General features: G+C 40.5%; 1 protein-coding gene and 1 long non-coding RNA gene across 5 annotated transcripts in view; both read left to right on the forward strand.

Annotated features, from left to right (window-relative positions):
• The window catches only part of LOC309630682, a 440,591-nt gene that overhangs the window by 146,679 nt on the left and 267,669 nt on the right, over positions 1 to 26,243 (forward strand). The gene's annotated exons all lie outside the window — the stretch shown is intronic.
• Positions 1 to 26,243, forward strand: part of LOC309630453 (uncharacterized protein) — a 311,054-nt gene that overhangs the window by 89,957 nt on the left and 194,854 nt on the right. The window contains exon 2 of one of the 4 annotated variants that reach the window (XR_014245676.1): positions 13,463 to 17,461. The exons of 2 other annotated variants lie outside the window; for them this stretch is intronic. Coding sequence is in view for 1 of the 2 variants with exons in the window: in XM_082395759.1 (XP_082251885.1) it covers positions 25,016 to 25,060 (45 nt within the window). In the remaining variant the exon portion in view is untranslated. Of the gene's footprint in view, positions 1 to 13,462; positions 17,462 to 25,015; positions 25,061 to 26,243 lie in introns of those variants that run through there. One more of the 4 variants, XM_082395759.1, reaches the window with a different exon arrangement.

Here is a 26,243-nt window from a genome sequence, read left to right on the forward strand (position 1 = left end):
GCAAAAGCTTTTAAGTTTCATTAGGTCCCATTTGTTTATTTTTGTTTTTATTTCCATTCCTCTAGAAGGTGGGTCAAAAAGGATCTTGCTGTGATTTATGTCATAGAGTGTTCTGCCTATGGTTTCCTCTAAGAGTTTTATAGTGTCTGGCCTTGCATTTAGGTCTTTAATCCATTTTGAGCTTATTTTTGTGTATGGTGTTAGGGAGTGTTCTAAGTTCATTCTTTTACATGTAGCTGTCCAGTTTTCCCAGCATCACTTATTGAAGAGGCTGTCTTTTCTCCATTGTATATTCTTGCCTCCTTTATAAAAAATAAGGTAGCCATATGTGTGTGGGTTTATCTCTGGGCTTTCTATCCTGTTCCATTGATCTATATTTCTGTTTTTGTGCCAGTACCATACTGTCTTGATTACTGTAACTTTGTAGTATAGTCTGAAGTCAGGAAGCCTGATTCCTCCAGCTCCGTTTTTCTTTCTCAAGGTTGCTTTGGCTATTCAGGGTCTTTTGTGTTTCCATACAAATTGTGAAATTTTTTGTTCTAGTTCTGTCAAAAATTGTTTAATAGGGATTGCATGCAGTCTGTAGATTGCTTTGGGTAGTATAGTCATTTTCACAATGTTGATTCTTCCAATCCAAGAACATGGTATATCTCTCCATCTGTTTGTATCATCTTTAATTTCTTTCATCAGTGTCTTATAGTTTTCTGCATACAGGTCTTTTGTCTCCTTAGGTAGGTTTATTCCTAGCTATTTTATTCTTTTTGTTGCAATGGTAAATGGGAGTGTTTCCTTAATTTCTCTTTCAGATTTTTCATCATTAGTGTGTAGCAATGCAATAGCTTAGTGTGCATTAATTTTGTATCCTGCTACATTACCAAACTCATTGATTACCTCTAGTAGTTTTCTAGTAGCCTCTTTAGGATTCTGTATGTATAGTATCATGTCATCTGCAAACAATGACACCTTTACTTCTTCTTTTCCGATTTGGATTCCATTTATTTCTTTTTCTTCTCTGATTGCTGTGGCTAAAACTTCCAAAGCAATGTTGAATAATAAGGGTGAGAGTGGGCAACCTTGTCTTGTTCCTGATCTTAGAGGCAATGGTTTCAGATTTTCACCATTGAGAATGATGTTGGATGTGGGTTTGTCATATATGGCCTTTATTATGTTGAGGTAAGTTCCCTCTATGCCTACTTTCTGGAGGGTTTTTTTATCATAAATGGGTGTTGAATTTTGTCGAAAGCTTTTACTGCATCTATTGAGATGATCATATGGTTTTTCTCCTTCAATTTGTTAATATGGTTTATCACATTGATCGATTTGTGTATATTGAAGAATCCTTGCATTCCTGAGATAAACCCCACTTGATCATGGTGTATGATCCTTTTAATGTGCTGTTGGATTCTGTTTGCTAGTATTTTGTCGAGGATTTTTGCATCTATGTTCATCAGTGTTATTGGCCTGTAGTTTTCTTTCCTTGTGACATCTTTGTCTGCTTTTGGTATCAGGGTGATGTCCCTCATAGAATGAGTTTGGGAGTGTTCCTCCCTCTGCTATATTTTGGAAGATTTTGAGAAGGATAGGTGTTAGCTCTTCTGTAAATGTTTGATAGAATTCGCCTGTGAAGTCATCTGGTTCTGTGCTTTTGTTTGTTGGAAGATTTTTAATAACAGTCTCAATTTCAGTGCTTGTGATTGGTCTGTTTCTATTTTCTATTTCATCTTGGTTCTGTCTCAGAAGATTGTGCTTTTCTAACAATTTGTCCATTTCTTCCAAGTTGTCCATTTTATTGGCATATAGTTGCTTGTAGTAAACGCTCAGGATCCTTTGTATTCCTGCAGTGTCAGTTGTTACTTCTCCTTTTTCATTTCTAATTCTATTGATTTGAGTGTTCTCCCTTTTTTTCTTGATGAGTCTGGCTAATGGTTTATCAATTTTGTTTATATTCTCAAAAAACCAGCTTTTAGTTTTATTGATCTTTGCTATTGTTTCCTTCATTTCTTTTTCATTTATTTCTGATCTGATATTTATGATTTCTTTCCTTCCGCTAACTTTGGGGTTTTTTTGTTCTTCTTTCTGTAATTGCTTTAGGTGTAAGGTTAGGTTGTTTATTTGAGATGTTTCTTGTTTCTTGAGGTAGGATTGTATTGCGATAAACTTCCCTCTTAGAACTGCTTTTGCTGCATCCCATAGGTTTTGGGTCGTTGTGTTTTCATTGTCATTTGTTTCTAGGTATGTTTTGATTTCCTCTTTGATTTCTTCAGTGATCTCTTGGTTATCTAGTAGCGTATTGTTTAGCTTCTATGTGTTTGTATTTTTTACAGATTGTTTCCTGTAATTGGTATCTAGTCTCATAGCGCTGTGGTCAGAAAAGATACTTGATACGATTTCAATTTTCTTAAATTTACCAAGGCTTGACTTGTGACCCAGGATATGATCTATCCTGGAGAATATCCCATGACCACTTGAGAAGAAAGTGTATTCTGTTGTTTTTGGATGGAATGTCCTATAAATGTCAATTAAGTCCATGTTGTTTAATGTATCATTTAAAGCTTGTGTTTCCTTATTTATTTTCATTTTGGATGATCTGTCCATTGGTGAAAGTGGGGTTTTAAAGTCCCCTACTATGATTGTGTTACTGTCGATTTCCCCTTTTATGGCTGTTAGCAGTTGCCTTATGTATTGATGTGCTCCTATGTTGGGTGCATAAATATTTACAATTGTTATATCTTCTTCTTGGATTGATCCCTTGATCATTATGTAGTGTCCTTTTTTGTCTGTTGTAATAAACTGTAATTTAAACTCTATTTGGTGTGATATGACAATTGCTACTACAGCTTTCTTTTGATTTCCATTTCCATGGAATATCTTTTTCCATCCCCTCACTTTCAGTCTGTATGTGTCCCTAGGTCTGAAGTGGGTCTCTTGTAGACAGCGTATATACGGGTCTTGTTTTTGTATCCATTCAGCCAGTCTGTGTCTTTTGGTTGGAGCATTTAATCCATTTACATTTAAGGTAATTATTGATATGTATGTTCCTATTACCATTCTCTTAATTTTTGGGGGTCTGTTACTGTGGTCTTTTCCTTCTTGTTTCCTGCCTAGAGAAGTTCCTTTAACATTTGTTGTAAAGCTGGTTTGGTGGTGCTGAATTCTCTTAGCTTTTGCTTGTCTGTAAAGTTTTCATTTCTCCGTCAAATCTGAATGAGATCCTTGCTGGCCAGAGTAATCTTGGTTGTAAGTTTTTCCTTTTCATCACTTTAAATATGTCCTGCCCCTCCCTTGTGGCTTGCAGAGTTTCTGCTGAAAGATCAGCTGTTAACCTTATGGGAATTCCCTTGTATCTTATTTGTTGCTTTTCCCTTGCTGCTTTTAATATTTTTTGTTTGTATTTTATTTTTGATAGTTTGATTAATATGTGTTTTGGCATGTTTCTCCTTGGATTTATCCTGTATGGGACTCTCTGTGCTTCCTGGACTTGACTGACTATCTCCTTTCCTATATTAGGGAAGTTTTCAACTATAATCTCTTCAAATATTTTCTCAATCCCCTTATTTTTCTCTTCTTCTTCTGGGACCCCTATAATTTGATTGTTGGTGCATTTAATGTTGTCCTAGAAATCTCTAAGACTGTCCACAATTCTTTTCATTCTTTTTTCTTTATTATGCTCTGTGGTAGTTATTTCCACTGTTTTATCTTCCTGGTCACTTATCCATTCTTCTGCCTCAGTTATTCTGTTATTGATTCCTTCTGGAGAATTTTAAATTTCATTTGTCGTGTTGTTCATCATTGTTTGTTTGCTCTTTAGTTGTTCTACGTCCTTGTTAAACGTTTCTTGTATTTTCTCCATTCTATTTCCAAGATTTTGGATCATCCTTACTATCATTACTCTGAATTCTTTTTTAGGTAGACTGCCTATTTCCTCTTCATTTGTTTGGTCTGGTGGGTTTTAACCTTGCTCCTTCATCTGCTTTGTGTTTCTCTGTCTTCTCATTTTGTTTAACTTACTGTGTTTGGGGTCTCCTTTTCGCAGGCTGTGGGCTTGTAGTTCCCGTTGGTTTTTTGTCTGCCCCCAGTGGCTAAGGTTGGTTCAGTGGGTTATGTAGGCTTCCTGGTGGAGGGCACTGGTGCCTGTGTTCTGGTGGATGAGGCTGGATCTTGTCTTTCTGGTGGGCAGGACCACATCCGGTAGTGTGTTTTGGGGTGTCTGTGACCTTATTATGATTTTAGGCAGCTCTCTGCTAATGGGTGGGGTTGTTTTCCTATCTTACTAGTTGTTTGGTGTAGGGTGTTCAGCACTGTAGCTTCCTGGTCATTGAGTGGAGCTGGATCTTAGCATTGTGATGGAGATGTCTGGGAGAGCTTTCGCCTTTTGATATTACATGGAGCTGGGAGGTCTCTGGTGGACCAATGTCCTGAACTCGGCTCTCCCACCTCAGAGGCACAGGCCTGACACATGGCCGGAGAACCAAGACCCTGTCAGACACACGGCTCAGAAAAAAAGGGAGAAAAGAAAGAAAGAAAGAAAGAAAGTGAGAGAGAGAGAGAGAGAAAGAAAGAAAGAAAGGGAAAGAAAGAAAGAAAGAAAAGATAGTTATTAAAATAAAAAATTATTAAAAATAAAAAATGTAAAAAGTAATTTAAAAAAAAGAAAGAAAGAAGAGAGCAACCAAACCAAAAAAATAAATCTACCAATGATAACATGCACTAAAAACTATACTAGAAAGGAAAAAAAAGAACAGACAGAACCCTAGGACAAATGGTAAAAGGAAAGCTATACAGACAAAATCACACAAAGGATACCCATACACACTCACAAAAAGAGAAAAAGGAAAAAAAAGAGTATATATGTGTGTATATATATATATATATATATATATATATATATATATATATATATATATATATAAAAGGGAAGCCGGCAACCAAATCAATTAACAAATCTACCAATGATAATAAACTCTAAATACTAAACTAATATAAACATAAAATCAGAAACAAATTAGATGCAGAAAGCAAACCCCAAGTCTACAGTTGCTCCCAAAGTCCACTGCCTCAATTTGGGATGATTCATTGTCTATTCAGGTATTCCACATATGCAGGGTACATCAAGTTGACTGTGGAGATTTAATCCGCTCCTCCTGAGGCTGCTGGGAGAGATTTCCCTTTCTCTTCTTTGTTTACACAGCTCCCGGGGTTCAGCTTTGGATTTGGACCCGCCTCTGCGTGTAGGTCACCTGAGGGCGTCTGTTCTTCACTCACACAGGACGGGGTTAAAGGAGCAGCTGCTTCGGGGGCTCTGGGTCAATCAGGCCGTGGGGAGGGAGGGGTATGGATGCAGGCGAGCCTGTGACGGCAGAGGACGGCGTGACGTTGCAGCAGCCTGAGGCGTGCTGTGCGTTCTCCCGGGGAAGTTGTCCCTGGATCACGGGACCCTGGCAGTGGTGGGCTGCACCGGCTCCCGGGAGGGGAGGTGGGGATAGTGACCTGTGCTCGCACACAGGCTTCTTGGTGGCTGCAGCAGCAGCCTTAGCGTCCCATGCCTGTCTCTGGGGTCCATGCTGATGGCCGCGGCTCACGCCCATCTCTGGACCTCGTTTAGGCAGTGCTCTGGATCCCCTCTCCTCGCGCACCCCAAAACAATGGTCTCTTGCCTCTTCAGCAGGTCCAGACCTTTTCCTGGACTCCCTCCCGGCTAGCTGTGGCGCACTAGCCCCCTTCAGGCTGTGTTCACGCCACCAACCCCAGTCCTCTCCCTGGGATCCGACCGAAGCCCGAGCCTCAGCTCCCAGCCCCCGCCCGCCCCAGTGGGTGAGCAGACAAGCCTCTTGGGCTGGTGAATGCTGGTCGGCACCGATCCTCTGTGTGGGAATCTCTCCGCTTTGCCCTCCGCACCCCTGTGGCTGCGCTCTCCTCCGTGGCTCCGAAGCTTCCCCCTCTGCCACCCTCTGTCTCTGCCCGTGAAGGGCCTTCCTAGTGTGTGGAAACCTTTCCTCCTTCACAGCTCCCTCCCACTGGTGCAGGTCCTGTCCTTATTCTTTTGTCTCTGTTTTTTCTTTTTTCTTTAGCCCTACCCAGGTACTTGGGGAGTTTTTTGCCTTTTGGGAAGTCTGAGGTCTTCTGCCAGTGTTCGGTAGGTGTTCTGTAGGAGTTGTTCTACATGTAGATGTATTTCTGATGTATTTGTGGAGAAGAAGGTGATCACCACGTCTTACTCCTCCGCCATCTTGAAGGTCTCCCCTCACGTTCATTTTTAAAAGCTAATTTTTATCTTTTGCTCTGAGATGCATAAAATATTTATATTTATACTCTTTTTCATAAACTGGTAAATCCCTTTTTCAGAGATGCTTAGAGGATATTTATGTAGAAACGTGTGACCATTAACAAATGGGACAGCCACATTCTTGCCTTCATGAGCCACTTCATACACCTTCCCAACTGGTTATGCAATGGAGTTACCAGACAGATAGGTAAATTATCGAAGTCAAGGAAGAAGTGATTTTTAAAAATTTCTCTCTTTGCCCTTAGCTATATGCAAAAGAAGGCTACCCAAATGCACTTTCTACTGCTCGTATTTTGTTTTTATTTTTTTTTCAAGCTTTCCCTTAAATTGTCATTTACTGCCAGCTGTGGCAAATGTGTTATTCCTTGTTAAGAAACAACTTTATTGAACTGGAAATCTCACCTTCTTACTGTTTATTAATATAGTTTTAGAAGAATCCTCCCATTTTGCTTGGTAGCTGCTCAGTTGGGTTTCAGTGTAATGCACTTGTTGGCTGTTTAGTCCCATGGGGACTGTGCTGAGACAGACTTAGCCAAGCTTCCTTTGAACACAGAAATGAAAATCAATAAACAATTTGAACTTCTTCAAGGAGAATTTTTCTTCTCTGATGAATATACAAGCTTGGTTACAGCTTAATTCAAAGATTGAATTTAGTGAGTGTTTTTGAATGCGCTATAAGCATGACAAACACAAGCCTCAACATGCCTCACAGGGAGACTTAATGTTTAAAAGGAAGAACTCATACTCTCCCATTCCAAGTCCACATACAAATGAGACAACTCCACTGCAGTAATATTTACTTGAACCAGACTTGAGACATGGCCCAGGGAGTGCCCAGTCATATCATTTCTGCTGTCTACACATGAAGAACTTTGAAAGCAAATATACGGACAAACAAAAAAGAGCTCAATTAAATGAAACAAATATTTTATCAGTTAAGATTTTTTGTTATATTTCAAGTGGAAGAAAACTCAACTCTGGCTTTGGTTAAGTCTCCATCCAGGGGCTCATCTGGTGGTCACTAAGATTCACTCCTTTGTTTCCCTCTGTTCGTCCTTCTGTGTGTTAACTTCATCCTTATTCTTCACATCAGAGCAAGGCACTTCCACGTGACAGCAAAATGGCTCCCAAGGAAAGGAGTTAAGCTTTTTTTTTTTTCTCTTTACACAATAATTGAAAAAGAACCCAGGTCCTGTCTCTTACTGACCTGATTAGGGTCCTGTGCTCATTTCTATCTCTGCAGCCAGAGGGTTAGGATGTACTGATTAACTGAAGGCCATCTGAGTTCACCCTTTGAATTAAGGGTGGCGTCAATCCCAGGCAAGAGTTCAAGTGTTTGCCAGAGGTGATTTCTCAGAAAGAATTTGAGGAAATATTTCCCCAAAAGATTAGTGAGAGAGTACTGTATGACCAAAACCACAGATAGAGGCAGGTAAAACCAATTTGAGGCATGGTTCAATAAATTAATTAGTTAATGGTACTATTAGAATCATCTTTAAAAATGTGGTAATAAGTTGAGCTGTGCCCATAATTCATCACCAGTGGCTTATGATATTAAGCACACATGTTAATGGATGGTGACACTTTTAAAAGATGTAAGAATAAAGATACAACTGTAACAATATCAATCCAATACTATAAATGAAACTAATTACTTACCTATAAACTCTATTATTAAATGCCTGTGAAAAATAAGATTTCATATTTCTTACTGTAAATGACTCCAGAGACTTAGTTTCCTTTGTCTTGATAGTATCTTATCATCAGGCTTCTTTTTTTTTCTGCATGGTTTAACAATATCCACACTGGAGCCATTAAAGACAAAAAATGTTACATTCCCCCCCCTCCACCCCCCATTTTTCCCTGGTAATAAAGAAAGGACATGCAGAGAGAGGAATCCGTAGGACTGACCTTTCTTTATCTTGAGTAAATCAAGAGAAAACATCCTTCTGCTAGTTTATGACAAGGCCATTTGAAAATTCCACAAGTGAGATAATTCCGTTGATTAGTGATGGCTGATGGTTCTGGAGTTTACAAATGGCGACAGACCACGTCTTCCTGAGCCTGGTGAGAAGAACATCAGTCCTTTATTCTAGTCCCAGGCTCTTCCTTTTGACTCTCATCTACTGGCAGTATCTGTGGTGGTTTTGCAATAGGTTCATAAGTTCATCAACACTTCTCCCTCTAAATGTTGGAGCCTGACCCCCATCCTCTTGCATATGGGTTGGCCTTACTTCTAACAAATAGAATATGGCAAAAGTGATAGCATACCTGCTTTAGGTCATTCAAGGCATTGCAGCTTCCTCCTTGATTCCTCTTTCTCCTTTGGACCACGCCTCGTGCTGGAAGCCAGTGGCCATTGGTGAAAACACTTTGGGCTGCTGGTGTGAGCCACCGCTCCGGGGTGGCTGGTGCCCACGACCTGGTCTCATCAGTCTGTCATACAGAGTGAAATACAGAGTGAAGTAAGTCAGAAAGAGAAAAACAAATACCGTATGCTAACACATATATATGGAATCTAAAAAAAAAAAAAAAAGGTTCTGAAGAACCTAGGGGCAGGACAGGAATAAAGACACAGACGTAGAGGATGGACTTGAGGACACGGGGAGGGGGAAGGGTAAGCTGGGACGAAGTGAGAGAGTGGCATGGACACATATACACTACCAAATGTAAAATAGATAGCTAGTGGGAAGCAGCCGCATAGCACAGGGAGATCAGCTCTGTGCTTTGTGACCACCTAGAGGGGGTGGGATAGGGAGGGTGGGAGGGAGATGCAAGAGGGAGGGGATATGGGGATATATGTATATGTATAGCTGATTCACTTTGTTATAAAGCAGAAACTAACACACCATTGTAAAGCAATTATACTCCAATAAAGATGTTAAAAAAAGAAAAACAAACACTTCAGAAGCCCTGTGAAGAGGTCCATGTGCTAAGGAACGAAGGCCCCCTGCCTACTGCCAGCAAGAGAGGGAGGCTCCCTATCTAAAGCCATGTGAGTGGGCCATGTTGGAAGGGGGCCCCTTAGCCCCAGTCAAGCTTTCATTCACCTGAAACTTCCAGCCATGTCTTGACCTCAGCCTCATGAGAGACCTGAACCAGAGCCACTAGGCTAAACTCTTCCCAGATTCATTAGCTTCAGAAAATGTGTGAGATAATAAAACAAGTGTTGCTTTAAGCCACTTGGGGGCTTAATGGGGGTTATATTTGGGTGTAATTGATTACGCAGCAATACCCAATCTTATTTCCCATTGCTTGTCAAGATACAAACTCTTCTGACATGTATCAACCAATAAATTAGTTAGTCAAGCAGTCAACTAACTGAGCATGTGTTTACTATTTACCGCTTCCATAGGCAGGATAATCTCTAATCTAACCTCAGCACCTTCCTTATCTCCTCTTGCCTTCTCCACATTTCTAGTGATTTTCTAGTCAGTAGCATACAGATGAGCCCATAATTTTGCTTTAATTGACTTATCTATGTTATATTTGGCCAACTTCCCCAAAGGCAGAAGTCTTCATATTTTTAATATTTCTGAATGCATTTCTGGATTAAATAAGGCTTGATGAAGTAGCAAATGAGTTCCTTCAAGTTGCTTGACTCCCAGGGAAATTTAATAAATTTGACTCTTTCAGAGCAAGGGCTTTGTTGCAGTCTTATGCAGAGAGGAGTCTGATTTCCCCATTCCCATCACTTACCGCTTTACCCCCATGGAGAGCAGGTGTCAGCAAAGTTTCTGTAAAGGGCCATAGAGGAAAGCGTTTAGGCTTTGGGGGACATATGCAACTACTCGAATTTATTGTGATAGTGTGAAAGCAGTGATAAACAATAAATAAATAAATGGACATGACTGTGTTCCAGTAAAACTTTATCTACAAAAACAGGTGCTAGAACAGTTTTGGCCCCTGGGCTGTAGTGTGTGGACCCACATCCTAGGGTGGAATTCCCCAACATTGCTACATCATAAGAATCACCTGGAAAACTTGTTTTACAATAGCCACGTCTACCTGCAAATGTATTTTGACTAAGCACCTCCATTGTTCCTTATAATCTGACAAATTTGGAAACCCTGGAGATTTCAATCAAACCTGTGGTTTCCTTTGTGCCAGGGGATGCTTTCCCCTGTGAGACTGAGATGAGAATGTGAGGCAGGAATCACAAATCACATTTCTTGATGTAAGATTTCTCCGATTTTGCAAGGCTACAGTCCTCATCTAAGGACTGGCTATCATGTTTCTCATAAATACACAGCTAAATATCTTATGGTAGGAAAGACAACAACAGATAAAACGATCACTTCCCTACTTCATTAAGGAAAAAGTAATGTCCCAAGAAAATTTCTGGACTATCCACTTTGTTTAAAGGATGCAGTCACCTTAACTGTTCTCCTGCACAATATGTAATTTTCTTAAAATGATAGTTGCTTTGCAAGATTAAGATTTTTAAGATATAAAATTTAGATACATAATATGAAATTAGGTGGAGGGCAGAAACACTTAAGTCTGACCAAAGTTCAACCAAAGAGGTAGTTCATATCTAACCATGCTGTGCTCAGATTTCAAATGTGTGGTTCATCTCTTAAAATTATAATTGCAATTTTTGAATGGATTTCCTATATGCATGCTGAGACCCTTGTCCTAGTCCAAATTAGTGAGACACAGTATCCTAAGATTGCCTTTCTTTTGCTTTTTTATTGAGTACTTGGGCTTTATAATTTTAATAAATATCATCAAGGAGCAAACAAACCCTATTAATTGCCCCCAGGGCTTCCACACAAATCTTTGGGTATAACATATCAGAGATGTAGCTATATGTGTAGAGAGTGCATGATTTGGTTCTCAACCTTGACAATATTGACATTTTGGACTGGAACGTTTTTATTGTGGGAGGCTGTCCTGTGCATCATATGTGGGCTGGTTATCAGCCTTCATTGCCTCTATGTGCTGGATTCCAGTAGCACTCTCAAGTTGTGACAATCAAAAATGTCTCCAGACCCTGCCAAATGTTCCCCGGGGGGCCAAGAGTCATCCCTGTTGAGAACCATTGATATCAAGAGTGTGTGAAAACCCTAAGCAAAGTGGAGGACAGGGACAGCTTTCCAGACATCTCATATTAAGTCCCTGCCCTCAAATTCTCCTGAAATACTTAGATAAGGAAAAGATGGGCTCATTCAAGCTGTAATTATTCAGGTAATTGACTCAATGCTCCTCTTTGCTCTCCACGTGCAAACACCAACAGCGAGATTTAGCTCTCCTGGGAACCGCACAGGAATTAATTCTTCAGGAACACCTGGGGACCATCATTTGTTAGATTCCTCAGTAATAATTTTCCAACACCCAGATGTTAGAAAAACCATTTGTACACACTGACCCGGGCTCGCTGCATTTTGACATATCTGCAGCCAGAGAATGCCAGGGAGTATGAGTAAGAACTAGGCAGCATATACCATCTGGTGTTTTTAAAAATACATACCATAGACCCAATTAAGAACTTATTTTTATGCTATTTATGAATGGGCTTATTTTGAATGAAATAGAAGCCTAACCCTAAAATAAATGAACTAGCTCAAATTTTTATTTAAATTGAATTTTCTAACATGATTTCATAATAATGGGATTTTGGAATACAACCTAAGACATTGTGTGGGCTGAATTGTGTCCTCCCCACAAATTCATATGTTGAAGCTCTAACCCCTCAGTATTTCAGAAAATAATCATATTTGGTGATAAGTTCTTTAAAGTGGTAATTAAGTTAAATGAGGTCATTAGTGTGGGCCCTAATTCAATGACTGGTGTCCTTATAAGAAGAGGAGATTTGGACACAGACATGAACACACACACAGGAAAAGCCATGTTGAGGACACAGCAAGAAGGCGGCCATCTACTAGCCAATGAGAGAGGCCTCAGAAGAAAACAAACCTGCTGTCACCTTGGTCTCATCACCTTGTCACCTTGGTCTTGGTCTTCTAGCCTTCAGAGTTGTAAGAAAATACATTTCTGTTGTTTAAGCCACTTAGTCTGTGGTATTTAGTTATGGCAGCCCTAGCAAAGCAATATAGTGGGTTCCCTAACCCATTTGTTCCCTGACCTGGGAATAAGGGTCATTAGTATAAGAAAATAACAAAGAAATGACCAAGTCCTTGAAAATGCCTCTCCCAACTCCCCACCCAAGTCAAGATAGTAAATCAGAAGCAGATCACATTCCTGAAGCAATGACAGAGATGAGTAATCTCATTAAAAACCAGAAGGATACAGCCATGGTGGTGTCACATCTATGCATTTAGTTCACCTGGTTGGTCTCAGCAAAACCTAATGGATCTAGCAGATGATAGTGAACTTCCGTAAACTAGTTGGTAGACTCAGTTGCAACTATTATCTGGATATGGTATCATCACTGAAGAAGATGAACACAGCCTCTTGCACTTTGTACGTATGCACTGACTGACAAATTATTTATTCTCAAAACTCTAATAGAATTTAAAGCAGTTTGCATTTACATGGCAAGGACAGGAGTATACCTTTATTATCTTGGTCCTGGTCTCTTAACTTCTCCCACTTTATGACATAATATAATCCATGGGGACCTTAATCATCTTTACATTGCATATCACAAAGTCCACCCTATTGATGATATCATGCTAACTGGCCTTGAGAAAGCAGGAAATGTCATGTATTCTACAGTCTTGGTAAGACATCTGCCTGCCACAGAGTGTGAGAAAACCATGAAGCTCCATGGACCTACCACACTGGTGAAGATTTTAGGAGTTAGTGGCCTTGGACATGCTGGCATATCCTCTCTGAGATAAAGAACCAATTTGTTGTATCTTGCTCCTTCTACCATTAAGAAAGAAGCTGAGTATCTGTTGGATCCTTTGAATTCTGGAAACAAAGTTATACTGCATTTGGGAATACTGCTATGATCCATTTATGCTGTTTTCTGGTTTTGAATGAAGCACAGAGCAAGAGGGAGTTCTGTGTGGTCCACGCTGTGGGAAAAGCTTCTCTGATGCTTGGGCTTTATCAGCAAATCCTATGGTGTTCAAAACTGTCTATGACGGTTAAGATTACTGTGTGGCATCTCTGGCAAGCTCCTGGAGGAGAGTCAAAGTTTAGAACCTTAGGGACTAGGATAAGACTATTCTGTATGTGGTGAAGTACCATAATGTGTTTGTAAAACAGCTCCTGATTGACTACGTGGCCATCGTAGATACTGAGCATCTGACCCCTGGGATCACATGACTCTTCGATCTGAGCCATCCACTATGAACTCAGCGTTACTGGATTCACCTGGTTATACATTGGGGCGCACACAGCATCTGTTCATTATGGTGTAGAAGTGATGCATTCAGGACCAGCTCAAGCAGATCCAGAAAGCACAGATAAATTACATGCAGAGACAGTCCAGACTCCCTTATCACCTGCCTGTGCTGTTCCACACTGGCGCTTCCTTCAACCCACACCATGGCCTCACTGGAGGTGGGTATATGTGTGTGTTGGGTGATGAAAGATGATTTGCCTCTGATCAACCAACAGAAAAGGACACTGGCCTAGTTTATAGGCGGATTGGTATAATGTTGGCTGTGATTGGAAATGGGCTGCAGCTGCATTACAGCCCCACCTAAGAGAGCCCTGGAGGACAGCAGGAAAGGGAAATCCTCCCAGCAGGTAGAGCTTTGAGGAATACACTTAGTTGGACCCTTTTTTTGAAGGGAGGTTGTCTGAAGTCCAAAATACAGACATGTATTGATGCCTAGGCAGGAGCAAATAGTTTGCCTGGCTGGTGAGGGGCCTGAGAAGAGGAATACTGAAATCAGTGACAAGGAGGTCTAGGGAAGAGTGTGATTGGACACAGGAAGGTGGTCCCCAAACGTGAAGATCTTTGTGTCTCGGTTTGATGCCCACTCAAAGAACATCTCTACTGCAGTCAAGATTCTCATCATCCTGTCAGGTGGACAGAATAATCCTTCCTAGGGATGTCAGCCAGCCTTTCTTCATGGTCACTTCAGTGCAATGGGTCTATGAACAGAATGGCCATGGCGGAAGGATGGAGACCACGCTAGGCTCAGCATGGATTTCCTTCCACCGGGATCACTCTAGCTGCTGACACTGCCAAGCACCCAACCTGCTGGCATCAGACAAGAAAGCTGAGCCCCTAATGGGGCCCACTGACTAACCAGCCACCTGGTAGTAGGTGAAAGATAGCTCTGCCCTTCTGCCTTGAAAAGGCAGGTTCATTGCTTCTCAAACTGATATATAATCTGAATATAGGTTTTCCCTTCCCGCCCTCAGTGCCTCTGCCAGCCAGACACATACAGAATCTGAGGGCTTGAAGAATGTCTTTGCCATCAACATGATAGCCGTACACCATAGCCTCAGACTGAAGGCCTACTTTTGTTACAAAGATGTAATAGTGGCCTGATGATCTGGAATTCACATGTTTTACCATGTACCCCATTATCCAAAAGCCTCAGCTGTTGAAGACTTAGCTAAGGTACAGCTGAGGGACATCTTTGTGAGTCTAAGATGTGTCTTCCAGCTTGCAGTAAATTCATTGAACCAAAGGATGATATATGGAATTGTGTCTCTAATAATTAGCATACATGAGTTTGGGAACCAAAGAATGGAAGTTGACTGGACCCTGTCACTGTCACACCCAGTGACTCACTTGGGGAATGTGTACTCCACACACCTGAAGCCTGAGTCTCTACCAGGTAGATGCCTGGATGTCAGAGGTGGAACACTTCCTCCAGAGGAAAGAATCAGAATTCCCTTGAACTGGAAGCTTTGACCAGCACTTAGCCATCTTGGGCTTCTCATGCCAACAACCAGCAGGAGTTGCTGGAATAATTGTAGCTGATTATCATGAAGAACAATTGATCCTGATTACTGTGAGAGATCTGGCTTGCTACTACACAAATAATTAGACAGGGAAGAGTATGTCTGGATCCCAGGGGAATCATTTTTTAAAATTTCCAAGCCCGGTAATACTGTTAATGGACACTTACAGCAATTGCAACCCCCAAAAGAAGGGCAACTCATGTCTCAGACTCAGGAATAAAGGGTCCAGGTCACTTCATCAGGCCTTAGGTCTTTCAAGAGTTTGAGATGGGTTATCACCTTGAAGGGGTCTAAGAAATGTGGCTTGAGACTCTCCCCTTGGGAAGAAGTAAGGGCATCTTATTCACACACACACAGCCCCATATTTGTAGTATGGGAACTAGATATAAATTAGGAGGGTGTAAGTGTGTCTGAGGAGCACAAAGGGTCACTGAATTAAGTGTACCTTATTTGCTTCCTCAGATTCTCTCAGCCTTACCTGCCTTTTAGAACTTTAGCTACTGATTCTGCCTGAGCCATCACTTTGACCTAAATCTGTGGTTTTGCCACTTGAATCTTATCAACCACACACCCAGAGTTTCTGACTTCTTCTCCTTCCAGAATCTGGGTTCTCCAGTAGCTGCCAAAGAGGCCCAGTTATTTGCCCAGAAGTAACATGTAGTTATCTCCTTCTGGGCTGAAATTTGACCAATGCGAGAAGGAGATGAGAAGGAATCCAGTAGGTAAGGAATTTATTGTAAGTGTGGCTTCTCCATAGCCTATGAGAATACATCCTCTGCAGCCTCTTCAGTGGTATAATGAAGCTGGGTCATACAGGTTTTTTTAATTTAATTTTTATTTTATATTGGAGTATAGTTGATTTACAATGTTGTGTTAGTTTCAGGTGTACAGCAAAGTGATTCAGTTATACATATACATATATCCATTCTTTTCCAGATTTTTTTCCCATATAAGTTATTACAGAATATTGAGTAGAGTTTTCTGTGCCATACAGTAGCTTCTTGTTGATTATCTGTTTTATATATAGTAATGTGTATAGGTTAATCCCAAACCCCTAATTTATCCCTCCCCACTACCTTTCCCCTTTAGTAACCATAAGTTTGTTTTCTATGTCTGTGAGTCTGTTTCTGCTTTGTAAATAAGTTCATTTGTGCCATTTTTTTAGATTCCACATATAAGTGATATCATATGATATTTGTCTTTCTCTGTCTGACTTACAGTTTTGCAAGAGCCCTTTGTATGCATCTCTTCCCAACTTCACATTCAGTGATGTCACCTTGGTAGCTTGAAATCAGCCATGTAGGAGTATTTACACCAGGGAAACTGGCAAACACTAGAAATCAGGGCTTTTCCTCCCTGGAGAGCTGGTTGTTAAATATTTACTCTAAACCCCACTGAGCCAAATGGACATTCCCACCACTGTGTCTGTATGGCCCTTCATGAAGCAGTGACCATAACTAATGCACCCCTCCCATTGCTACTCACTTTTCTCTGCTTCACTGCCCTTTTGCTTTGCTTTTATTGCTCTGGCCACTGGGGTCTTCTTGCTGTTCCTTAAATAAGCCAACCTCATTCTGCCTCAAGTGCCTGGTAAACTCTGTTTGCCCACATGTTCATTTGGCTTTTCTAATTATGTTAGGTTGCAGCTCAAATGTCACCTTCTCAGAGAGGTTGTCTGAGATCGCCCTGAAAGAGCCCAATTCTCTCCATTTACTTACCCAGTTTTATTTCTCTTCATAAACCTTATCACAATCTGGCATTATTTTATCACTTCGCAAATAAATCATCGGCATTTAATCTCTGTTTCAGGTTCTGTTTACTAGGAACTCCAGACTAGGACAAGAGTTAAATGGAGTTAAGGAAGGGATTTCAGATCTTTGCTAACAGGATGTTATAGGACCCATGTACACACTATGGAAACTTTCTCCAGCAACCAACCTTATGCCAACTTGGCAGCAAGAGTGAAAAAGATGAATGGGTGGGACTTATTCAGGTTTGGGTAAGTGAGAGATGGTCCAGTATGAAAGAGATTCTGGGCTTCTGTATTTCTCTAGTTGAGATTGTTGGCCTGCATTTAAGAATGCCTGCATAAGTTCTATTTACAATAGCCAAGACATGGAAGCAACCTAATTTTCCATCGACAGATGAATGGATAAAGAAGATGTGGCACATATATACCATGGAATATTACTCAGCCATAAAAAGAACTGAAATTGAGTTATTTGTAGTGAGGTGGATGGACCCAGAGTCTGTCATACAGAGTGAAGTAAGTCAGAAAAAGAAAAACAAATACCGTCTGCTAACACATATGTATGGAATCTAAAAAAAAAAAAAAAATGGTTCTGAAGAACCTAGGGGCAGGACAGGAATAAAGACGCAGACGTAGAGAATGGACTTCAGGACACGGGGAGGGGGAAGGGTAAACTGGGACGAAGTGAGAGAGTGGCATGGACATATATACACTACCAAATGTAAAATAGATAGCTAGTGGGAAGCAGCTGCATAGCACAGGGAGATCAGCTCGGTGCTTAGTGACCACCTCGAGGGGTGGGATAGGGAGGGTGGGAGGGAGACGCAAGGGGGAGGGGATATGGGGATATAGGTATATGTATAGCTGATTCACTTTGTTATAAAGCAGGAACTAACACACCATTGTAAAGCAATTATACTCCAATAAAGATGTTAAAAAAAAAATGCCTGCAGAGTTAAATGTAGGAGGAGGCAAAGGGCTAGGAGATCAAAACCAACACACATCAGAGCATATTTCATAAACAATGAAGGAGTGAGAAAATAGTTTTCTGAATTTTTCTCCCAACCTATCAAAACATATATATATATGCATATATATTTTTTCTTAATTCCATATATATATTCTTAATTCCATATATATATATATTCTTACTTCCATATATATATTCTTACTTCCATATATATATATATTCTTTTTTTTTTTAAGAGATCTTTATTGGAGTATAATTGCTTCACAATACTGTGTTAGTTTCTGCTGCACAGCAAAGTGAATCAGCCATATGCATATGCGTGTCCCCATATCCCCTCTCTCTTGAGCCTCCCTCCCACCCTCCCTATCCCACCCCTCTAGGTCATCGCAAAGCACCGAGCCCATCTCCCTGTGCTATGCGGCTGCTTCCCACTAGCTATCTATTTTACATTTGGTAGTGTATATATGTCGATGCTACTCTCACTTTGCCCCAGCTTCGCCCTCCCACCCCATGTCCTCAAGTCCATTCTCTATGTCTACCTCTTTATTCCTGCCCTGCAACTAGGTTCATCAGTATCATTTTTTTTTTTTTTTAGATTCCATATATATGTGTTCGCATACGGTATTTGTTTTTCTCTTTCTGACTTACTTCACTCTGTATGATAGACTCTGGGTCCATCCACCTCACTACAAATAACTCAATTTCAGTTCTTTTTATGGCTGAGTAATATTCCATTGCATATATATTAACCCACCATTTTCTTTTACGCTTTTTTGCTCTAGCCACTGGGGTCTTCTTGCTGTTCCTTAAATAAGCCAACCTCATTCTGCCTCAAGTGCCTGGTAGATTCTATATGCCCAGATGTTCCTTTGGCTTTTTCAATTATATTAGGTTGCAGCTCAAATGTCATCTTCTCAGGGAGGTTGTCTGAAATTGCCCTAACTAAAAGAGCCCAGTTCTCCGTATTCACTTACCCAGGGTTATTTCTGTTAATAAACCTTACCACAATGTGGCATTATTTTATTTACTTGTTCATTTTTGTCTTCCTGTCTAGAATACAGATGCCGTGGGGGCAGAGATATATCAGTTCTGAAACTCCAGCACTTATAATAGTGCCAAGTACATAATAGATCCTTTATGAATATTTGTAGAGTAAATGAATAATCAATTATCATTAACTGTTAATTTATTTATAATTAAATAAATATTTTTAAATTAATAATAATTAATTACTCAGTGACTTTGTGTGTACCTATCTCTATGCCAGGTCAGGAGACCAGGAAGTGGAAGACTTGATTCAAACTTTTGAGCAGCTAGCAGTTTCGTTGAGGTGATAAGCCACATGTACACACAACACCTGAACACACTGCAGTGTAGCATGTGACATATGTCAAATCGATGATGAGTCTTCCATTTGACAAGTGTTATGAGAGTTCAGAGAACAGACCACAGTGCACTGGAGCAGACAGCTTTTTAGAAGAAGCAGGTTTTTGTGCCCCCCATGAGCATGGGTTTGATATGGGGGTAAAGAATAGAAAGAGGATTGTTTTGGTAACCCTCCAGGACCTTACCAGTGCTAAATTTGTTAGTATCCAACCATGCAACCCTTTAAAACCCCCAAATGGCCAGTTGTCCAATTACCTTGTCTACATGACACACGTGCACACAAAAAAATCATCTAGGAGATGATATAAGTTTAATACATAAGCAGCTCTCTGTTGTGTTTTGAGCTCTGCTGCAATGAGATGAATAAATATTGACTGGTTTAAATGAAATCAGGAACACTCAATTCAAGTGCTGAACTATGTCTGTGTACCACTTTAGAAAGGAAAAAAAACAAGATGGATTCTGTTTGTCAGGGACTGACTGATGTCCAGTCCGATGTCCCCATTTGGTGTCAGCCTCTGATAAAAATGAAGCCAGTTGATTTATTCGAGTATTTTTTCACTGTGACTATTTGACAAAAGCCCATTTAAATTGCCCTCATCAATTGTACTCTTCTATCCTGGTTTCAGCTCTTCCTTGTGCTGTCTTGTCTTCTCAATGCTGGTATAAATGTTCCTTGCTTTAATTTTAATTTTTTGAATCCAAAAACTTCATGCACTCTAAAATTCTTTATATTGGTTTTTAAAATTAATAACACATACACAAAAAATCTAACCACCCTACCCCCAAAACTTTGCCAACCTGCTCCTGAGGGTTTAAGTAAGATTTAGTTCATAGGTGGCGCCCTGTATACAATCCTTTTTTCCCTTGAGCTGATTCACTGATTTGTGTAAGGCCAGGAGCTTTTCTCCTCCTTACAGGATCAGTCCTCAGCCACAGCTTCTGAAGGAACATTGTTGTTCTTAGTGACATTAAAACAGAAGAAGCTAGAAAGGCCCTTTATTTCTAAAACTACTTTTTCATAGCCCATAAACAACAGACACCCTAGTAACTCTGCACAGGGCATTAGGGCAACATCAACTCACACATCAGGAGATTTATGTTAGTGTCCTTTTCCTAAAGGAAAGGAAGAGAAATTCAGCTCCTATTAATATTTATCAAGGCCACTCTGGAAATTATTCAGAGGTGAGGCATTCTGAGAGGAAAATGCAAAATTCTCATTTTGGTTTAGAAGAATGTTTTAAAGGTATTCAACAAACAATTTCCAGAAATTTGATGATGAGAAGAACAATTCTAAGAGAAACAGAGAGCCAAGTAAGACTAGGACATCAAATCACGGTAAACTTAAGTTATTAGTGGAAGAGAGGTCAATCAGGTTATTACTATTAAAGATTTCAAGGAACCTGTACTCAGAACTAAAGGAAAAAGAACAGACATTCAGAAGAATAAATATGTGTTGAGTGTTGAAAAAAAAAGTATCTGAATAAATGAATGAATGAACCAGCAAATCTTAGAGAATTTTGTTACTCATTGGTTAACGTATAAAAACTTGTGAAAACATAGATTTATGGCAACATGGTGTGTAGATCTATATCCCTGAATGATGTAATCCCACTGCTATATTTATTGAAAAGTATTCTTACTTGAGGCCATGAGGATTAATGTTGCTCTCTTGGTAATATACCAAGAAACAGTCTGATGTCTTTTAAAACAAAGCAATATAACACTCTGAATGTACAAGCAACATTGCTCCAGGAAACACATTTGTCTGTCAGAGCCAAATAGTAATCCTAATTTAATGAACATCTCCAGTTTGTTGAGCCCACCAGGGAAGGAGAGTCTTTTGGGAAAGCCTGAAACTGAATTGTGCCGATTTATTAGGTAGCTTTTTATTTAGGGTGAAATTTAAGTACCTGGAATACTTGACCAAAAGATTCAAGAGTTCTCTCAAAATTGAGTCTATTGTCCAAGATTATCCCTTAAATGTTGAGGGGAAAGAAAATAGTCATCTATATATTACTTGCCTTGCTCTCAGACAAGTTACTTGTATCTTTGTATCTTAAGGTCACCTTAAGATATTCTCCCTGCAAGGAATAATATCGCACAATCAAAAAAGGAACAATATTAGATTCATTCATTCATTCCTGAAATATTAGAAATGCTTGACAGACAGTCCTTTCATAGGGTCCCTTTACAGAGAATTGCATTCCACAAGGCAAAACCAAGAAAATTTAAAACAACCAGTATTTTCTGGAATATTTTGATTTCATGATAAGGGCAACCATGGGGCTCACTAAGCCGGCCTTGGTCAGGAGCTGTGTCAAGGTGTGTGTCATTATTCAGACAGCGCTCCAGACCTCTCAGATATCAGCATCCTTGTCTGTTCCTTCTGAAGCCCTTTCACTGGCAGTCATTGTTGGTATGAGCAAGGAAGGGAATGCACACTTTCACAACTGTTAAGCTATATCTGCCCAGTTTAGGGAGAAGAGTTTTGCAGTCAGCCTACCTTAGACTTTGTGCTCCCTGGATAATACTTGTACCGTTCTCTAAGATGTGACAACTTGTGTTCTGTAGGGCTATATGATGGTAGCTGGCATCCCCTTTTGCCTTAGAACATTTTTTTTTTAATTGGAGTATAGTTGCTTTACAATGTTGTGTTAGTTTCTGCTGTACAACGAAGTGAATCAGCTATATGTATACATATATCCCCTCCCTCTTGGACCTCCCTCTCATCCCACCCCATCCCACCCGTCTAGGTCACCACTGAGCACCGAGCTGAACTCCCTGCGCTATACAGCAGGTTCCCACTAGCTATCTGTTTTACACATGGTAGTGTATATATGTCAATCCCACTCTCCCAATTCATCCTACACACCCTCCTGCCCCATGTCCACACATCCGTTCTCTATGTCTGTGTCTCTATTCCTGCCCTGCAAATAGGTTCATCTGTACCATTTTTCGAGATTCCACATATATGTCTTAGAACTTCTGTAATAGGACTAGCGCTCTTTTTTCTCCCTTATTTGGCACATATGATTTCTGCATTTGTGTACTTGTCTTAACTGTGGATGACGCTGGGCTGGAGAAGGACACGTGTATCTATGTGTCCACACATGGAGAGTACCCACATCTACCTGGTGTCTTTTCCAGTATTTGAGAGCTAGTTCATTTTTCACATGATTCCAAGTGCCCATAAGCAGCAGCAAAGAATGGAAACTGAATTCCTAATCTTCTCTGAATTGGAAGCTAAGATCACAATTACAGGTTTATTTTTTCTAGATCTTCTGATAAGCCATCTGTAGCATGGCGCGGGATGTGCCTGGTTATGGTAATTAGGGGGTGGGATGAATTGGAGAAAATTATATAACATGAACACGGACAGAAATGATATAAATCGTTATGAAAATTTCTTCCTGGAAACTGTACCTGTGATATTTTATTGCCTGCTCCCGAGAGGCCAGTAAGCATCATGAGATCAATAAAATTTCCCAAGATTCAATGAGCCAAACTGGTCTCTCTCTTCACTACATTACCCTGAATCCCATCGAGGCCATGTGCTGAGGAGGGGTCCTGGAGCTCTAACTGCCATGTACTTAAAATAACAAGTGATCTGTGAACATCCTGACACAGAGGGAAGAAGTGGGCAACAGAATTTTCAAATAGGATTTATTTCTTTAATACCCACTGTATTAGTTTCCTGTGGCTGCCATAACAAAGTACCATCAACTTGGTGGCCTAAAGCATCAGAAACTTATTCTCCCCTGGTTCTGGAATCCAGAAGTCTGAAATCAAGGTGTCAGGAGGGCCACCCTCCTCTGGAGGCTCGAGGAGAGGATCTGTTCCTTGCTTCCTGCAGCTTCTGGTGTTTGTTGGCATGCTTGTGGCTGCATCCCTCTAATATCCTCCTTGTTATCCGTATCTTCTCCTCTTCTATCTCTTAGTAGAAGGACAGCTGTCATTGGATTTAGTCACCACCCAGGTAGTCTGAGATGATCTCATCTCAAGGTCCTGTACTTAATTATATCTGCAAAGACCCTTTGTCCAAAAGGTAACATTTAGAGGTTTTAGGGATGTGTGGATGTGGACCTGTATTTTTGGGCCACCATCAAGCCCACAATGTGTCCCATGTGTCAGGTTCTCCTCTAGGTACTTTACACATATTAACTTTGAATTTCCAAAATCTGTATTCAGTGCGTAGCTCTGTCACCAGCCAGCTGTGTAACCTCGGACAAGTCATTTCACTGTGTCTGGGTAGCAGTTTCCTCATTTGTAAAATGAAGAGGGTTGGATTAGTTAAAGGAATCAAAATAATACAGTTGGGAAATACAGAGCCTTAATTTTAGAAGACATAAAAGAATTTGGTTCAATTCTGCATAGGTACAGATCACCTACAATTTCCCAAGGGCTGTACTAGGTATTAGGACTATAGATGAATATAAGACCCTGGCCTTTGTTTTACATGTCCACTTTCGAAAGGAGACAACAATATTATCTTTGTGCCCAAGCACTGTCACTCAAGTAGGTGAAGGCGAAGAAAGTTCTCATGAAAAAAAATTAACAAATTGAATCAGGAATAAAACTGTGTAGAAGAAGCAAGGTGCAGAGCCAAAGTTTATTGGCTTCATTGCTAAATCATGAGAAAGTGGATGCCAGTTGCTCTCCACTGAAACCCCAGAGGGTACAGCTACTCGTGACCATCCAGGGATTAATGGTGCATTTAAATTGTTCTCACCAGAGGTTATATATGCACTGAGCCACAGTGGAGGCCAGGGCTGCATAGCACCTAATGGCAAACTCAGAAACACCCCTGCATTTTTCTGAAAGGAGGATTGATAACATCCAAAGATATTGTGGTGAATAGTCAGTTCAGACAGCCGACCTCCAAGAAGGTCTCAGGTCCCATGAGACCGACCACCCAGGTTCTAGAAATGTGTCCGGGGGAAATCTGAGCATGTACTTTGCTTCAGTGAACTCTACCCTGCAAGGAAGGAATTCATCATCATACTCACTAAAGCAGGGGCACTGGGAGAGTGTATAAGGGCACTGAATGTCTCCACTAAATGTCAGGGTACATTTAGTGAACTTGGCAAGCTCAGACTCAGCCCCAGTTAACATTTTTCTCAAATTCCCCAGCAGACAGTCTGGCCTGGTTGACAGCTTACTCGTAAGAGACCCAGAATTATGTAATCAGTTCAGCTAAGCAAGCTCTAGAAAAGAGATTCACAATACAAAATAATGCCCAGGTTCACTCTTAAGTAGACTGACAACGACCTCTCATCCAGAAAAGGAAGAAGCGTGTCATCCAGAGCAGCTTGTGTGAAGGAACGCTGGTAAGACTCAAGTTCATTTGCAGTGACCACAATTCACCTGGTCATCATGAGAAATAGGCTGTCTCCGGCAACACTCAGCATGAAAGGAAGTGCTCACAGCAGCTCGGGCACATGGCAAATCAAAGAGCTATAGGTGTATAATAAGAGAAAACTAGTGTCGTGCTGGGTGCCCACCTCAAAAAGTGCCAGAGAATGTCAAGGCACTGAAAAGCCTAATTATTTGGAATAATAGCATTCATGTGACATACAGGAGACGTTCAGGTACTGAGACTATCTAAAATTTTCACAGTTCCTTGCCCCTAATGTCATGTTTTTCTCCAATTAAGTGCTAGGGGCTAGGAAATAATAATAATAATAGTAATAGTAGTAATAATAGTAATTGGTTTAGTCAACCTGGGCTGTTATAACAAAATATCATAGACTGAGTGGCTTAAACAACAGACATTTCTTTCTCACAGTTCTGGAGATTGAGAAGATTAAGGTGTGGACAGATATGGATCTTGGTGAGTGTTCTCTTTCTGGCTTGCAGACAGCTGCCTTCTTGTTGCATCCCCGCATGATGGACAGAGAGAGGGGCTCTGTTCTCTTCCTCTTCTTATAAAGGCACTAATCCCATCATGTTGGCTCCACCCTCATGAACTCATCTAAATCCAATTCTCTCCCAGAGGTACCACTTCCAAATACCATCACATTGGGGATTAGGGCTTTGACATACAAATTTTGGGGGACACAAACATTCAGTCCATAGTAAAAATAATAATAAAAGAGTAATAATAATAATAAACAGATACTATTCTTTCCTTAATGAAGCTCACAGTCTAGTAGAGTTACAGATGTTCATCAAATTGTCATACCCAAATATATGAAATTACAATTGTGTTTCAGTTTGAAAAAGAAGAGGTACACGAGGCTATGGGAGCACATAGTAGGGGGATTTGACTAATGGGAGGTCAAAGACTCCCCTGTGACAACTGAGCTGAAATTAAAGGGCAAGTGTGTGCCAACTTGTGGTATCAGACAGAGAGTACAGGTAACTGCCAAGGGAAGGAGAAAGATGGGAGATGGAACCAGATGGACCTGTGGGGTCCAGGAAGTGTGTGTGTGTGTGTGTGTGTGTGTGTGTGTGAGAGAGAGACTTTAAGGAAGAGACTTGAATGCAACAGAAAGATAGAACTGGAGTTCCTATCATCACATGATGGGTGTAATCCTCGTGGGTTTCTAATTCTTCATATATTAGTTGGGAAAGTTTCTTCCTCATTGTTGAGGAAACTATGGAAATATTTTTCTCTGTTTTAGGGAAGCCTGTCTTGTCACCACCTTCTCCTGTCTACCACGGCCCATTTCTTCCTCTTGTGCCCTTCCCTCCCACTGCTTTTGGCATTCCCCCCTTTTTAGTGTTTGGTGCAAAGGTCCCTGAAAAGTGACTGCTCATTCTTGTGGAGGAATCTGTGCTTGTGTCTCTACTTCTGAGTTCCTATTATCGGAACTATAGATATTTCAGGGCTTTTCTACTAAAAATAGTTTGCAACAGTTACAGAAATATTATGAAGAATTAAACAAATATTCCATTAAGAGACAAATCATCTCCTCGCAAAAGAAATTCCTTGTAAATAACATCAATGTATTGGTTATTTTTTGTAATTTGCTTATTGAAAAACAACCCAGAAAGAGTCATGGCTCAATGTT

This window comes from Balaenoptera borealis, assembly GCF_965194805.1.
Source record: "Balaenoptera borealis genome assembly, chromosome: 1".
Classification (NCBI taxonomy): domain Eukaryota; kingdom Metazoa; phylum Chordata; class Mammalia; order Artiodactyla; family Balaenopteridae; genus Balaenoptera; species Balaenoptera borealis.